This window comes from Lates calcarifer, linkage group LG4, assembly GCF_001640805.2.
Source record: "Lates calcarifer isolate ASB-BC8 linkage group LG4, TLL_Latcal_v3, whole genome shotgun sequence".
In the NCBI taxonomy this organism is placed as follows: Eukaryota; Metazoa; Chordata; class Actinopteri; family Centropomidae; genus Lates; species Lates calcarifer.
This window is the reverse complement of record NC_066836.1, coordinates 20,254,645-20,272,972: the sequence shown is the minus strand read 5'-3', so window position 1 is coordinate 20,272,972 and position 18,328 is coordinate 20,254,645. Positions and strand designations below refer to the sequence as shown.

The 18,328-nt window shown below is 42.1% G+C and overlaps 1 protein-coding gene across 1 annotated transcript; it reads left to right on the top strand.

The window, feature by feature from the left end:
- The first annotated feature begins 821 nt into the window (after positions 1-821).
- On the top strand, positions 822-15,881 carry lrrc24 (leucine rich repeat containing 24). Its single transcript, XM_018677557.1, has 5 exons — positions 822-1,247; positions 11,348-11,543; positions 12,496-12,774; positions 13,133-13,301; positions 13,759-15,881. Exons 2-5 carry the CDS (start codon positions 11,382-11,384, stop codon positions 15,003-15,005), a joined length of 1,857 nt encoding a protein of 618 aa, XP_018533073.1. The 5' UTR covers positions 822-1,247; positions 11,348-11,381; the 3' UTR covers positions 15,006-15,881.
- The last annotated feature ends 2,447 nt before the right edge of the window (positions 15,882-18,328 follow it).

The following is an 18,328-nucleotide window of genomic DNA, read 5'->3' as shown; positions in this document are numbered from 1 at the left end:
TTAAACGTTTCATTCACGAATGAAAGGAAAGCTAATATTAACAGTTAGCTAAAAGGACTGAACAGTTGGAAAAGTCAGCCGAGAGTGGGGTAGGTGAGGAGTTACTCTGACCAAAAAAAAAAGAAAAAAAGTTGGGAACCACTGTTCCAGACAACTAAAGGATCTGAGACCCTACCAAAAAAAAATCTATTTCACAAAGCATTTCGATGTTACAATTGCTGAACAATCAGCAACAGGGGCCCTGAATGCGCTGGAAAATAGAATGTAGCCTCAGCTCAAATCCATCCTCTCCCCCCACAACCAGTAATGAACTGTAGCCGCTATGACTGAGCAATATGGTTTTGCAGGATATTGAAAGCCGCGGTTCAGCTTGAATTCACTTGCCCTTGGCCAGACAGAAATGGCACTTTTTCAACTCAGCCCTTCCGCGGTTCCTCACACTTTACTCCCGCCGTTCCTGCTGCAGGAAACATAACGAGCGTCAGTCTGCCAGTGGAAGAGTGTCGAGGATCTTACACGGCCGTAACCTTTCATAATAAAAGGCCGCTGTCCATGGTGCTGAAATCACTCGGCTTCCCTGCAAATGTGTTGTTTCACGTGAAAGTGACGCTGCTTAATCCTGGTTCATTTAGCTGAGGAAATTACACTTAAAGTTAACTGCGACCATCGGTTCCAGGCAACCAGGAGACCACCCAATTTATGTTCTGAAAGTGAATAAAGAAGAATAAAGACACCCCTCCCTCTCTCCACTGTGAGAGAAACAGAGGGAGGAACAGAGAGAGATCGAGAGAGAGAGAGAGAGAGAGAGAAAGGGGGAGGGAGTCAATTCAAGCAGGGATAATTATAGGAGTAGGTCACTGTTGGAATATAGCGTCAGGGAAAAGGGAAGGAAAAAAAGAAAAAGCAAATCAAAGCGCGGTAACAATATCAGAAGAGATAAGACTCTAAATCGGCCATCATCAGCGCTGACGTCCAGCTTTGGCAGATGCGAGCAGTTTCGTCCTGCTCCCAGCATCCAATTACAATGGACGAGCTCAGCCTGTGTGGACTCTAAATCGCTGCCCAGTCAGGAGCGAGGGAAAAAGCGAACGGAGCGGAGGGACGGAAACAATGCTCTGACTCGTCTATCTGCAGTGATTTGAAGTGAGACTCATCTTTCTTTTTCGTAATTTTTTTTGGTCTTTCAAGTCGCCCGAGCAAGTGAGGAGACTGCTGCCAGGATCAAGTCCGTGCACGCAGTGGAAACGGTAAGTCGCAGTTGTGTGTTGGGGAAAAGGGGGACAGTGTGCGCTTGGGATAGTAACGCAAGAGGTTCTCAAAGGTTGTTTGTTAGCGACCCCATTTGACATTTTATGCATTTTAATCCTCCACACAGGAAGACTGTTTCTGTTGATACATACTGAAGTATGAAACTGTCTGATGTGCTGGAGGAGATTATAGAGTGGGAGTGAAACAAAAGATGTTCTGTAACTGGAATAATCGCAGAAATTAAATGAAAGTGAAATGAAATGTCTTTATTTTGACGCGTGAATGGACCCAAACCAGATACTGAAGACCACTGATGTATCACAAACAGTACTTCCCCTAAATGTTATTATTTCATGATATGATGTGTACATTAACTGTTAACTAAATGTAAAACACTACATAGACTACCAATACAGTATTACTCCAATATTCTGTCTTGCCTCATTGACATGAATGGGGGTGGATAAACAATAAATACCTATCAGCACAACACAATACAGTTCAGCGACACCAGAAACTACAGAGTTCATGTTAATAGTCACGTTTGTAGTCTGTCACCGCTTGCACACTACCCAATTGTGATCATTTCATGTTAATAGTTTAAAAATACAGTACATATCTGTTTAGTGTAGTGTAATTAATTAGGTACACCTGCTAAGCAATGCAATCCAATGCACCTGTTATTCCATATTTGTCTATTTTTATTATGTATTCATGTTTTTTTTTTATTTGTGTGTATGTAAAGGAAAGAAAAAAAAATACAAACACCTCTCCAGTATAACACCAGCACTAAGACCTCAGTATTGAACATGTAATGGGAATTTACACATTTCCAACAGTGTCACTCAAAACTGAACACTATTGTATAAGATAGATATTATGACAGGGCTGGTGTATTTGACTTCATGGGTGTACCTAATAAAGTGGCCCCTGACTGGATATAAAATAAATAGTGAGGTATACAATTCAGCAGTACCAGAAACGACGGCCTTGGAAATAACTTTAAAGTTGAATTAGTGCCTCAACAAAACAGCATCAACAAAATTTGAACATGACAGATGATGTATTTACAGCAGGATTATTGTTTAAGTCTGCATGTGTTTTGGCGAGGTGTACCTAATAAAGTGGCAACTGAGTCTGTATCTCATTTACATCCCATAATATGCAGTAACAAACCATGCTTATCTGTTGTTGTTAAATGGTCTTGTTGTTTCCTCATTAACACACAGTTCAAGAGGTGATTAATCAAAAAGAATGTTTAATAACACAGGGGTCATAGCAGTGATCCAGGACTTTAGATTGTCCCATCATATTGCAGTGCTACAGCCCTGAAACAGCTATCTTGACCTTACAATACATTTTCAAGAAAACAAGACCAATACCTCTGCAGAGCCTCTGTATATTCCAATCACATGGTAACATTAGAGTGATACTGTTGTGATGGAAAAAATTAGGTATAATAAGATTACTGCTGAGCACAGCACACACTTTACAGGGCATCTGGCAGGAATATTACAGCGGCACTACGGGAGATGCCAAGAAGAATGTATTGTGATTAGGTCACTGCTAGCTTACTGTTCCATACTGTCTATGCCATACTGTCTATGCCATATTTTCTCATTCTTACTTCTTAGTGTGTGCCACAGTTTCATTGCTAATGTTGGACTTTTAATGCATGTCACTCTGGTTAATTGCTATTCTGCACATGGCACGGTGTGGAGCCAAACAGCGGGCCCCTGGATAGGACCTCATTTGTTTAACTCCGAGGGAGGGGCATCTGTCTTGTGTGGACATATCCATGCAGACAAGTGGACTTTTTACACCCGCAGAGATCTTTAATTTTTCATTGGGTGGTGTCTGCCAGACAATGATGACTGAAATCTCTCTTGGCTGTAATTGTATAGCAACCCCCACCCCCCTCCAAAAAAGAAAAGCTGGCCTGACTTGAGAATGACATGGGCAGACGGCAATGACCAGCTGAAATAAGAAATGCATGAGAAAAAAAGGGAAGAGAAAAAACTGATTATTTTTACAGTTTCATTATTTCCTGTCTGTATGCCAGACTGCACAGATAACCACAATACAGGCTACATGCCAGTGTAATTTGACATACATCTGACATCCATCACTTGAAGTCAGCAGATGCCATAACTTCCATGGCATAATTTATGAGGATTCAATGACTCCAACTGCAGACACTAATGCACACCCAGTATTACTGAAATGCAATATAGTGGGATGATAAGAAATCGTTATCGAAGCATCATTTTCATTTCATTTTTGGACACACACACAACCACAGACACACTTTGCCACACACTTTTATTGCTTCTTGAGTGATACCTTTGCTTTGAACTGCCATAAAAAGGAGTAATATTTACAATTCAGATTCACTCATCTGGATCATCTGGGGAAACACAATAATGTAACCGCTCAAAAGAAAAACAGAATCAAATACAAATCCATTCATGTGAATACTTTTATCAAAATCGAGTAACATATTAAAATGGAAGGGATCGCTCTGCTTTTCAATAGGGGAGGATGTGACTCCCCTTCATCCATCTTCCAACCTGTCTGATTTCATCCATCCATTACACTGTGAAACAAAACTGTACTGAGCAACAGTCAAACGTGATTGGTGTGTGTGTGTGGCTTTGTTTCACTGATTTGTTGGCTGCAGAAACTGGGAGCCCCATAGTTGTGGGGCATGACTGGTTTGTGGGAACCAAAATACTGGACCCCACAAGTTTAAATGGCTCTCTGAGGGCTGAGAATTGGTTTGGGGTTTAGGGTTAGAATTGGTGTTAGGGTAGGGGTTGGGGTTAGCCGTTTAGCTGTGAGGTTAGGGTAAGGGGCTAGGGAATCCATTATGTCAAAGAAGAGTCCCCACAGAGATAGGTGTACAAGGAGTGTGTGTGTGTGTGTGTGTGTGTGTGTGTGTGTGTGTGTGTGTGTGTATCCGTCCACTTTTGCTTCCCTCATTACTACCCTCTCCCATTCCCCCAATCAGTGACACATAAGAATGGGCAAAGAGAAGTGGGTTGCAACTAGATTGATGAAAATGGTTCAAAAGAAATATAAAAATCAAACCACTCCTTCTGCTCTGACATAATCCACTGACTCATAAATTCTGCAGCCCGTCAGATGAAGCTACTGTGAATGAAATTGCTGTGATCGATTGCATCAACCAACCTTGACAATTAGAATGGACAGTGTGCATGTGCGTGTCTGTGAAAGAGAGACAGCAAGAGAATGGAGAAAATGGGCATTTGAAAAGAGGTGACACAAGGAGTCATGAGGAAACAAAGGAGGAAGTGTCAGACAGGTGATGTTGACACAGATTTATTTGAAATGTGAAGAGCAGGAAACACTGACAGTTATATTTCAAAAGGTGATACAATTTATGAAACTGCTGCCGGCGTGTTTACTAAGTACCTGAGTGACAAAGACACAGAAGCACATAAACCCAGACACACTTGATATTTCTTTCACTGTTATTGGTCCTCTGAAAAATGACAATAATCACGACTTTAAAGCCTGAGATTTTGGAAAATACACTTACTTTCTTTCCTGTGATCCCATACACATATAGGTTAGCTTAGCATACAACATAATGCCTGTTTATTACTTGTCCAAAGGTAATAGCATTCACCTTCACTGTCTGCAGTCTCCACTGGTTGCCTTGAAAACTCACACTGACAATAAGACTCCAGGATGTCACTGCTTAATTGGTAACTTAATTAGTGAGCTGGTAGAGGTGGTAGGCAGACTCTGGTGCCTTTGGACAGAGCCAGGCTAGCTGTTTCCCCCTGTTTCCAGTCTGTATGCTAAGATAAGCTAACTGTGTCCTCACATTAGGTTCATATCTAAGAAACAGAGATGAAAGAGGTATCAAGTCCCTTCTATCTCATGAATATGCACATTGAAGTGTCAAACAATTAATTTCATAGATGTAGTTACCAAAGGCAGAGAGGATTACTCTTTATTTTGAGTAGAGCCCGACTGATTAATTGGCTGGGATCACATATCAACCAATATTGTAGACAGTGTATTAGTATATATGTCAGCTGATAAATGACAAGGAAGTTAAATACAAAAATGTCAAAACTATGTTTTTTAACAATGTCACCATTCTATAGTTTGTCTAGAAGACAGTAGTGACAAGTTTATGTTTCAACTGTAGAATTATCTGCCCAGTACATGTTAATTTATCTTATAGAATGTGTAAAGAAAAATAATATTAGCTGATTGTTATTACTGTGTGATTGTTGTCAACTCTCAAATGTCAGTATCGGTATTAACCTCAAAATTCCTTTATTAGTCAGGTTAAAATTTTGAGTACTACTTTTTATGATGGTTTATCAGTCAGGCAAATACATAAATCTGTGTATTGCATAAATACTGGTTTCATGTCTATGTTGGCCAATAAGTAACAAGACATTTCAGCAGAGAAAAGCCAAAGTGGGTTTGACCTGATTTAGAAACAGTGTCACCATTTACACAGACTGGCCACCAGAGAGCTCTGACAAGTTTATTTGTTAACTGTAACATGTCTCAGTCAGTATGTACCTTGGGCCCAATTTCTTTGGGCCCACATCAAGATTGTCTTGATGAAGATTGTTTATATCATGTGTTCATGTTTAAAAATTGTAATAAAAAAATATTGTCTTATATATCAGTATAACAACTCGCAAATATTGATATTGGTATTGGGCTCAAAAGTACAGCATCTGTCGGGTTATAGTTGTAACTAATGGCTTTATTATTTGTTAAGAAATCATGTAATAATCCTTTAGCAAACAGATAATCAGACATAAACTACTAATGAAAGCACATCTTCTGTTACCAGATTGTGGAAAATCCACCAGGCTTATGTTTATCCTTTCCATTTGGTAATAATGTAGTTATAAATGTTGATATTTCATATCTGCTCAGTAAATTCAGCCCTTTTCCAGATTATAAGTATCATACAATCCAATCACATTTACACAACCTTGCAGCCCATATGTTGTTTTCAGTGATAGCTTGTAACTGATCTATGAAGCCTTAGTAAATGATTCATCAGCAATTAATAGAGCTATTAATTAATGCTTATAAATCATTTATAAAAGGTTCCTTATAAAGATGTAGAACCCAAATGGACACAAGTTATCCATTATTAACGAGCTATCAAAACCTTGAACAATTAAAATGATAAATTTAGAAATTGTTTAAAAACCCAATTAAGATGCATGAGACCTGAGCTGTGTTGTGTTTCTCTGTCTCTCTTTGTATTCAGGCATCTACTAAACATGCTGGCAGCATTTTCAGAAATTGAGTCACTTTTTATAAAGGTTACATCATTACAAAGTGGTGCCCTGTTTTGTATTAGATATATGTCATCTGTATAATTATATAATTATTTATATCTCCAAAATCAATATGTTTTTCCTTTGCATAATACTTAAAAGCTGTTTTGAAGTCATTCATTTTTTACACAGCTGTTTAGTCATGCAGATAAAAAAAAGAGGATTTAGAAGAAAGACAGCACAGAATAACAAGAAGGAAAGCATCACGAGGCTAAAAGATGTTTAATCTCTTTGTAAGCTTTGAGCAATGATGATGTGATGTTACAATCAGCCTCCCTGGACAGTGAGTGCATACAGTAAAAGTAAATCTTGTGTGGAAAATGGATATTGATTGTGCAGTCATATGGCTGCCATTGCACTTTTAGTTCTCAATTATCAGTCACAACTCAAATTGAATTGCAAGAATTCCAACACTGAAACAACTTGTTGAAACTGAGTAGAGAATATATGTTAATTTTCATATATCATTCCACTTGGCTGGTCAGAGTAACGGTGCTGCTGCTGTTCGCTGTGCTCAGAGTAACAAGTATGAGAGGTGCCACAGCTACAGCCTGGAAAGCATAATCTGAGTTTCTGGGTTTTATTTGAGCCTCCATGCAGTTTATATCAATAATCTTTGAGCTTTTCTGCCAGCCAGCTTACATTACCAACAACAGTCTCTACATGGCAGGCAGACCTGTCACAGCAGTTTATCATGTGAACTCTTAAAAAGCTAAGATTTATCGAGTTTGTCGAAGTACGAGGAGATGGAGGGAGGGTTTCAGACTAAATGCTCCTCTGGGAGAAGTGGCAGAGTGCTGCTGCTGCTGCTGCTGCTCCAAGGTTTGATTCTGTTTGAGCTAGCCTGACACTGAGCCACGCACACATACACACAAACATGCATACAGACAAACACAAAGTATCCCAGCAATAAGCAACATGCATTCATTTACTTTGTTCCTCTTCAACACAGACATTCGCAAATGCAAACCCAAATCAACCCCCCCACACACCCAAACCAACCAACACACACACATCTTTTCATGGCGAAAATCAATGGCTGTGGAGCCCAGCTGGACAGAGTAGTAGTGGAAAAATAAAGAAATCAATGCTGGCTTATTAACTGAGCAGAGCTTCCTTTACCGCTGACACAAAAATATGTGCGTGTGTGTATGGCTGCCTATTTGTATCTGACTTGCTCTGTGTCTGTGAATGATGATGGCTGCTGTTGGTTGTAGGCAGGATGTGCTAGTGCATAAGCACCTGTGTGTGAGTGTGTGAGTGTGTGTGTGTGTGTGTGTGTGTGTGTGTGTGTGTGTGTGTTCTTGTGAGAATGTCTGCCTGTCCCTGAATGTTGGTGGCTACTGCTTGTGTACAAGTGCTACTTTGTAGGCGTGCTCTGCATGACTATGAGCGCTTGTGTATGTGCGTGCTTTTGCGCGCGTGGTTGAGACTCTATCGCTCAAAGTCAGTGTGTTACTCTTGGGTTAGCGCCACAGTGTTCTCCCAGTGTCTTGGCCTCAGTCTATTTGTGGACAAAAGGATGCTCTGAGACAAATGATTTAGCACCTGTCAGTCAGAGCAGAAGGACGAGAGATGAGAAAAGAAAGAGGTCAGAGACGGGGGAGAGGGAAAATGATGGAGGCTTTCAGAGAAACAGTGAAGGGAGCAGAAGAGTAAAAAGGGAGAAAGAGGAGGAGAGGAAAAAAGTTCAGTGAGAAGAAAGAGAGAGAGAGTTGGACTAAAAGGGAATTTACGATTTAGCTCTGGGTCATCACATAGCTCAAGTTCCTGTGAGCAATTTTCCCCAGGAAATGACAGCTTCTATTTCTGTGGAGTTGTTTGCCTAACACCGGCTCACAGGAACTGTGCTTGGCCTTCGGGCCCTGCAAGCAGACCTTCCCTCATCACAAGAGTTACCATAACAACGGATGAGGCCGACCTGCACCGGTGGCAGCACAGGGATGTGAACTTTGCTTCTGCCTGCAGCGCTCTGGCTGTCTGCTGCACCTCCGACACACCAGCACCTACCCTCCTTGGCAAAAATAAGAGAAAAATCACAATTGCGCTGTGCGGTGAATTTTTCTGTGCTGTGAGTGTTTGGCCAGCCAGGCTGTGATTGTTTAGTAGTGGATGATTTGTTTGGGGCGTGAAAACAAAGCACTATGTCAAGAATAAAGAGACAATTTTAATTTCTGCAATGCCCGAATAAATAGACTCCAAGCCGCTCCGGACTCCAGTGCAAAATAATGTTTGCAGAGATGTGTGTGTGAATGCATGTTTGGAGGTAGATGCAGACACTGAATGCTGAACAGGCTTTGTGTGATGTGCAGTTTATTAGATTTCCTTTGGCATTTGTTGACTGACATCTGCCCTGGCAGATCTCTGCAGCCGCTCTCCTTTAACACTCTGATCTGTGTAAACAACATTAGGCTCTAATCATCCTATTTACACATTTTCACGTAGTCAATAGAGATATATTGCTGACCTCGTTTTTTAATGCCAAACAAAGCAGCCCCCCCTGTATGAAAACATCGACAGTGCCGAGAGCAGCTTAGCTAACAAGCATCTGATTGTGCAGATTATGCGTGTTCCACAGAGGATTACTGAGACTGAAATGAACAAATTGACCTCTTACCATTGAAATCCCACATCAGCATGACAAAAGACAAGAGTCAAGCACAGTGAGGGTAGGCTTATTCTGAAACAGCAGAGCATACAGTATACTGCAGGACAAGTTGCAGTCAGCAGCATTATTTAAAGAAACCTCTGCCCAACTGTTGTTTTATTTTTGTCCCCGCCTTCCTTCTATTTGAAAAACCTGATAACTCTATGGGTTGTCCTAGTCTCTGCATCTCATCACACTTGTCTTAACACTGAATGCATGGCACAATTTCTGCTCAGGTTTTTTTTTTTTTAAAAAAAGAAAAACATTGTAATGCAGAAAAATGCATAAGCTATTTTCTCTACCTGGCAGGGTGTCATTCGCATTGATGTTGGGCTCATATTCTAACAACAAATATCAGGCCATGCATCCTGTTCTCTGTGTGTGTATTCTTAGATGAGGGCAGGCAAGTGTCTTCCTCTCTGGCTCCCTTCTGACACTTTTCAAGTAAGCCAAAGCTATTTAAAAGTCATCTCACTGTGAAAGTAACAAAAGCTCAATGACAGACCAAGGCCTTATTCAAAATTCAATTTTTGTGCTTTCTCCTCCCAACAATAGAAATACATAATTTCTCTCCACGCTTGTTTGGAGAGTTCTAGAGAGGAAATGGCATGCTCTTGTTAATAAGTGTCTCTCTGTTTTTGCTGAGAGACGACGATTGAACAGTTTATGTAGGTCACATTGTATTAATCTGGCTGGATATCCTCATAAATGCACTCTAAATCAAACATGCAATATTAAAACCCAGTTCATTGCTCATTTGCTTAATAATGCAGCGTGGCTGCACTGAGAATGACTTCTGAGCCACTGAAATAGTGATCCCATTGCTTTTGCACTTAGGCATTAAATTACTGGTCTGGATTATGACATTACAAATGAGACACAGTTGATATCAATCTGACAGAACAGTTCAAACACCCTGGAAACTGAATATTTATCAGTCACAGTTTATTTCAGGCACAGGACCCTTTCATCACTGAGCTGTAATGAGATCTGGGTGCATTCTAATAATTAATAAACTAGATGATCTCCAAATCATTCAGATCGAGATGTAAATGCTATCAATTATCTGTCTGGGTGATTCTGCAATCTTAAGCAAACTAGAAATTTCACAAGTCAGACAAGCCTAATGGGATATATGGAGACATGACTGGGGTGCACATGAATGTTTTATAACAATGGGAGACTTTAGATTGGATCAATGAGATGCCTGCTTCCCCACTGGATGGAGATTCTCTAGAACGACACAGGCGGCTCAGCAAAGCGCAATAAATCTACCTGCTGTCACTGGAGCAGAATGACGGGCTCAGTATGACATTTCAGCATGTATTATATCTCCAGCCCTGTGGTATCTTCATGAGATCTGCTGCCGATGAACTATTGTGAACACTGTGGCGCTACATGGTATTGGCCAGCGAGTCGGGGGCCGTCTCGATGTGAATGGTCGAGCGGAACAATAAATCCCTTCCAGGCTGTGTAGAAATAAAAAAAAGTGCATGGATGAGTAGTTCAGTGATGGGTTTATATCAAAGGAAGATATTGCTGTAAGGTGTAGCAAGCAGCCAATGCTGATGTTTTTGATTAGAGGATTAGAGCTGGTTACCACTTGAGATTTGCTTTGAGGAGGTAAATGTGGTTTCTGAGATTACAGGGGTCAAAACAGAGCCTCTGTCTCTTCGCAGTACGTTTGCACGTGTGTGCGTCTTTGTAAGACAAAGAGAAAGACAGAAATAGAGGGAGAGTGTGAGTGTGTTTGCGCATGCATTAAAAAGACAAGAGAGAGGTCCTTCAGGCAACCTGCACATCTTTTATCACATCTTTAATTAATTGAAGCCCATAATAGAAGCTGCTGCAATTCCACTGAATAGACACAGCTGAATGGAAAACAGACAGGGATGAGGAGATACTCTTATGTTGCTGTCCTTTTTTTTAACCAATCCTCCCTTGCCATTTCCCGGTTATCTGCATATACAACATATCTGCAGCTAGTGTCAATCTTTGCTTTGAGGAGGAAATACATTACTGTGAAGGAAAAAGGTTAGTTGCTGTAACTGAGGTGAGTGATTGATGCTTACTTTTCATCTCCTCCTCTGCCTTTTCTCCTCAGGTTTTGTCTCCGGAGGTCTATCGTTCAAACTACAATGGCCCTCTTGCGGTTCTCCAGACTCATCCTGATCACGCTGGCCTTCATCCCTCAACCGTCTGTGGGATGCCCCTCCGGCTGTCGCTGCTACAGCCTCACGGTGGAGTGCGGATCTCTTGGGATCAAAGAAATCCCACAGGGTGTCCCTTCTGTCACAGAGGTCAGTTGGCCAATCGTCAGTAAGTTAGGGCACTAGCTGCCAAGTAAATTGCAGCTGACCCCCGTCCCTTCCTCCTGCTGCAGTGGTTTTGTATCAGTTGACTTCCTCCCTGTTCCATTCTTATTACCCTGAGATGATTGTGGTTAATCAATTCGCTGTGACCCTCTTTGATGTAAGCCTAAGGGAGGGGCTGTGCTGTTGGCTGTGTAATTATTCATTCTTGCTCTGAAAGTGACTCTCGTACACCCTCTGATCATCTGTTGAGGAGATGTTTAACATTACACCGTCTTTTCCTCTCGGGTTCAGGCCCCCCAACATTACTGCAGCCTATGAATATTAATGCAAAGCATGTCCCGCATAAATTGGTCCATTAACCTCAATCAGCAGGTCTATCTCGTCAATCATACTTTACCTCATGGCCCGTGTTTGCTTCTTTGAAAACATTGCCAATGAATGCACATTACCAATCAAGCAGAGAGCTGTGCATTGTGGAGCCAACAGAGAAAGCACTTCTCAAGTAGCTCCAATCACTCAAACATTTTTTGCTCCAAGATGTTTGCTGATAAGGGCTGTGATTTCTGCAGCATTTGCTTAGAAAACTGAACCACGAAAGATGAAAAATACTACACAGCCCACATTGTCGGCGTCATTATTATCATGATCCTGAACTTGCTTGTTCCAAATTGTTTGTATTGCCTACATTAACATATATCCAAAGCTCTGCACAGCCCTGTGAGATAGGTTTAAAGGTGGCCCTGTTGCTAATGTAATCTCTCCTCATGGTTAATACATTTTTCTACCCACTGAGCACAGCACAGTAACAGGTCATGCTCACTTTCTTGTTCAAAACAAACATCAATCCAAACATCACATCCCTTCCTCTGTTTCCCTAATGCAATCAATTTGTGATGGCTGTACTAATTTAATTCCCCCTGTCTTGTCTCCTGTAAAGACCATCTTCCTCCAGGACAACGCTATAGTGCAGATCCGTCTTCAGGACCTGACTCGTCTGGGCAGCCTCCATTACCTGTACCTCCAGAACAACAGTATCTCAGCCTTGGAGCCTGGGGCATTTCTCAGCCAGGGCCAGCTGCTGGAGCTCGCCCTCAATGGCAACCTCATCCACCTGGTCACCCCCGACATGTTTCGGGGCCTGGAGCACCTCCGGATCCTCTACCTCGCCGGCAACCAGATCACTCGAGTCCAGGACCACACCTTCAGGGGACTGCAGGTCGGTCTATGTGAGCTGAAGTTAAGGAACGAGTGACTGGATGGTTAATGCACATTTTGCGTTAAGTTCTCCAAAAATCTTAACCCTAATCTTTTTGATAAAGTGCAAAAAGCTTAGTTTTTGCTGGCAAAGCCAAAGCAGTATCAATATTAGATGCCTTTTTCTGGATTATATAGAATCCGGGCTGTAAATCCAATTCATGACAGCATGTCTGATTAATCCCTGCTATACAGTGATACAGTACACACTGAGTCAGGTAGAATTGAGTCATCCGCTTTAAATTTGACATTTCTATTTCTCCTTTTTTAGCTTGCAGCTCTCACATTTTCCCTGTTGTGTGTCTTTTTGCTGTCTGCAGCGTCTGCAGGAACTCCACCTGCAGGAAAATAGCATAGAGCTGCTAGCAGAGCAAGCCCTGTCTGGCTTGTCATCTCTGGCCCTTCTGGACCTCAGCAGAAATCACCTCCGCACCCTGGGAGCTTCGTCCCTCAAACCGCTTGTCAGCCTGCAGGTGCTCCGTGTCACAGGTAGGCAGAGCGAGGACAGAATTCCTAGAACACAGTATGTCTTGCAGTAATATGACATAATGCTCCAAGATTGAATTTAATGCTTCCATACAACAATTCAGAGGAACTGACATTGCCTGAGAATGTTCAGTCAGAGCACTGAAATTCACACACTGCCGCTGAAATTTTAAACTAGCCACAACTAACAGACTCGTGTCAGTGCCCTTACACATATTTTACATATCAAAGGGTTTTACCCAACTGTAGACCTTTAATGAGAAAAAAAACCTCCAAGACATAATTTGAAGGAATAAACTGAAAAAAAAATAGCCTATGAAAAAGGCACCTCCCATCAAGGACAATTAGTTGTGCAGTGGGTGCCAAAAAAACTTGAGTTTAAACTGCCAAAACAGAACATAAACAAAACACACTTAGTTTAACATGGTTCCCTTGTTTGACCCTTGTTCCTCTCCTTCAGAGAATCCGTGGCGGTGTGATTGCGCTCTTGGATGGCTAAGAACCTGGATCAGTGAAGATGGCCAGCGCCTGTTGAGCTCTGCTGAACAGCGTCGGCTGATGTGCTCAGAACCGCCCCGCCTTTCCCACCTCAGCCTTGTGGAGGTAGCCCCCAACAGCCTGGTCTGCATTCCGCCCGTGGTTCAGCTCGAGCCCAGCCACCTGACTGTGCGGCTGGGGGAGAGCCTCAGAGTGTCCTGCCAGGCCTCGGGATACCCTCAGCCTCAGGTGACCTGGAAGAAAGCCTCCCACGGCAAGGCCCAGTTATCGCCTCGGGGCCTAGTGCAAGAGCTGGGACCCAATGGTGAGCTCTTCAGGCCTGGGGCTGGTGGTGTGGTAACGGCCCTGCCCAGCAGTGGAGGGATCAAGGTGGGAGGTGTTGGTGGGATCCATGGGCTTGTGCGTGGAACTGAGGAAGGCGGCGAGAGGGACAGCTTTGACCCAGACATGGGCAGCGGCATGCTGTTTCTCAGCAATGTGACTGTAGCGCACGCTGGACGCTACGAGTGCGAGGCCTGGAACCCCGGTGGTGTGGCCAGAGTTACCTTTCACCTGGCTGTCAATATGTCCTCTTCTTCATATTCATCCCAATTCTGGCCTCGTTTGAACACGCACTCCTTCGTTTCGTCTTCGTCTAACTCTTTCTATCAGCCAGAGGTTCTGGATGTGAGCCAGGAGCCGCTGTATGAGCAGGACAGCATGGATTTCAGTGCTCTGGGCCCTGCCACACAAACCGCCATTGCAGTTGGCATCTCCTTGCTGGCTCTCACTGCTGTTCTCCTCCTGATTATGATCTACACTCGTCACCAGCAATACCGGAAAGAGGAAGGAGGCTCTTACTGTACCAGCAAGGAAGAGAGCATCCTTTATGTGAACGACTACTCTGACGGACCCACCACCTTTGCTCAGCTGGAAGAGTACCGTGACGACCAAGGCCATGAAATGTATGTCCTCAACCGAGCCAAGCCCGTCATGGGGTCCACTTCATCCAGGTGTCCCATGATGAGCGGGTTTGTCCAGCAGAAGGGTATGAAGGAGGCTCTTCTGGAGCATGAAATGGTGCAGACACTGACCAGATCGGGGGGAATGGGCCTTCGCAGAAACCCAGCAGATGGAGGAGAGGGTCCTCTAACTACAGACCCAGAGGAGCTCTTCCTCAGCCAGAGCCTCCTCTTCGGATCGCAGGTTGCCTACGAGATCCACTGCTAAGGGGTTTTAATTGTGTTTTGACATAAAAAAATATGTTGATGGACTTAATTAAAGACATTAAAGGAAATCACCTTGGTGCACTAATTTGAAGCGTCAGATTATTATGTGGTCTTCAGTAGGGGGGAGAGTGTCAGTTAGTGGTTGCTGGGGGAAACCTGGCTCACAACCAGCCTCCCAGAGATCCTCATCTGATTGACTGTATGACATTAAGATGGGTCAGAGGGATGAACAGTGATAATTGAAGGGAAAATAACAACTGAATCATACCTTTCTGTCCCCAAATAAACCCTTTAAAGATAATTATAAGTGGCTAACCTTATCAGACATGGTTAGAATGACAGTTAATTTAAACCCTCGTAAAAGAGGCTCAAACTGTGCAGCATTGTGGCAACTGACAATATGGATTAAAACAGTGATTCATATTTTGTACTTTAATTGTTTTCTTCAGGTTTTGTGTGCTTTGTCAGTGTTTTGTGTAAATATAATGAAGCTAATTTTCACTGTGAAGTACAGTTGTTTTGTGGACCCTATTGCAGATTAGAATTAGACCCAAACCAATCCTCTTACTGGAACTGCATTGTCATTATCTATATGTGTGCGTGGGCATGGGTGGGTGGTTTTGTTTAAAGAGGTTCATTTTGCATACAGCAGTGAGTCTTTTATAAAACATTTTTACCATAGCATTGTGTTCCTTGATGTTAACATGCCATGTATTTTTTATCTACCTGTTGCTAAAACTCTAGAACAAAGAAATAACAATTTCATTGTCTGAACTGAATCTTTGGTGGAATTAACATCAGTCTGTAACAACCATTCTAATGTGAATATTGCACAATTTGTCTTTGGTTTCTACATAATAAAATGTATTTTAAAAGATTCAGTAATTCAACTTATTTCTCACAAGGTCAGCAGGTTGTTTTAACAGCACTATTCTGCTCAATCTATAGTCAAAATGTGCTATAAAAGCTTATTGTTTTTCCCTGTCTCCTTTTTTTTCTCCTCAACTCATGAGACCTAGCGGGAGAGTGTGAAAGATGTGTTTTTATGGAGAGACTGTGGCTTTCAGTCACTGTGTGGAGGTCAGTCTGTGAGAGGTCCATGATTCATAAACTCTTTATTCTCCCTCTCTGCTGCTAAGCACCGTAGTATTGGGTGTGCTTTTAGAGTTACTCCTGGACCAAGATAGGAGAGTGCCATTGGAAATGTGTTTTGAAATGCGTTTCATACCAAAACCAAGAACCATATTGATTCTCTCTCAAAAGCATGTCAATATTCTTTTAAAATGTCTGCTATTTTAGTTTATATAGCTGTATCCTAACAACTTTATTAAAGCCCACAGTTATTTAATGGGAACTCAATTAGGAACACAACTGAAGGGCATTTTCCCACCACAAACTAATATTGGTTGTCATAGGCCATTTGTAGCATCAGCACAATGTTTGTATAGTGGAAACAGTTTGTATAGTGGAACATTGAAGCACTGACCTTTAATCTGTTTGCCAGTCCATCGCATATATATATATATATATATATATATATATACATATATATATATATATATAGAGAGAGAGAGAGAGTGTATACATACATTCAAGCACTTTAATAAGAACACCTGTACACCTGCTGCTTTTTCATGCAATTATCCCATCCATCAATCCTGTGGCAGCATTGCTGTGTATAAAATGGCTGGTGCAGATGGCTGGACAAACTGCTGATCTTTTGGGACTTTCATGCACTCGTGGATGGAAACAACTCACTGAAGAGAGAGGTCAAAGGAGAATGGTCGGACTGGTTGGAGCTGACAGGGAGGCTACAGTAACTCAGATAACCACTCTTTACAACTGTGGTGAGCAGGAAGGCATCTCAGAGTGCACAATGTGACGAACCTTGAGGTGGATGAGCAGAAAATCATGTCAGGTTCCATGCCTGTCAGGCAAGAACAGAAATCTGAGGCTGCAGTGGGCACAGGCTCAACTAAACTGCACAGCTGAAGACTGGAAAAACATAACAACTGCTCTGATGAATTTGGGTTTGTGCTGCACAGAGATGGTAGGGTCAGAAGTGTGAGGAATGTTTTCTAAGCTCACCTTAATACCAATCAATCAAGGTTTGAATGTCACAGCCTATCTGAGTATTGTTGCTGGCAATGAGTATCACTCTATGGCCACATATCCTCTAATGGCTACTTCCAGCATGATGATGCATCATGTAACAATGCAAAAGGCATCTCAAACTGGTTTCAAGAACACGACAATGAGTTCAGTGAACTTCATTCACTCCCCCGTCACCAGATCTGAATCTAAACACCTTTGGGGTATGATAGAACAAGAGGTTCGCAGCATGGATCTGCACAAATTATATGGTGCAATAATGTCAACATGGACCCAAATTTCAAAGGAATCAAAAGGTATTACCATAGTATTACTTATTAGGATTTAGGGAGCTGATAGGTATATTTTTGAGAACCAAGCTAGCTGTTTCCTCGTAGTAACAGTCTTTACGCTAAGGTAAGCTAATCATCTCCTGGCTCTATCATTGTACTTGATAAACAGACATGAAAGTTGTATCCATCTTTTCATGTAACTTTCAGAATTAAGAGAATCGACATATTTCCCAAAATGTCAAACTATTGCTCTGAACATCAAAATGATAGCGGTGGTAAATCAGAACAGACTAGGATGTAGTACAAGGCAACTTTATTGCCCACATTTCATGTAGATGTTAACATGTGTATACACACACACATAATGCATAACAACAACTCACAGTATGGTAGGAATTGAGGGTGCCAGTTGCCTGGAATAAATTACCTCTTACATAGTGTGTTAGAGGCATCCTGTAGTGCCTACCAGGCTTTAGCTTGAAAGAGTGATCAGGCTCAGTGGGATGTTTTTGACTGACATTTCTATGAAAACTCTGCAGTGAATTCCAGATGACATTGTATGTACAGATTCAACAGCAGTAGCCTCACCACAGACAGCTGAGCTAATATCAGGGACAAAAACAGAACACTCCCAAACAATGAAAGAAAAAAACAAACAAAAAAAAAAACACAGACCTGACCAAAGCCCATCACAACACTTCCTTATCACAGATGAAGCTGTATTATGCAGCCTATCTTGCACAATGAAATGTGGAACACTCTTATTCCAGCCGTCCTATGAAGCAAATGGATTTCCTTTGTGCCTACTGTGATACAGTCCTCAGGCTGCACTGTTACATGTCCAACACAGCCCTGCTTACAATGGTTGTCATGGGCACGTTGGATTTGGTACCTATAAGTAAGCAGACTAATGTTGCTGTCACCGGCTGAGTCTTACCTT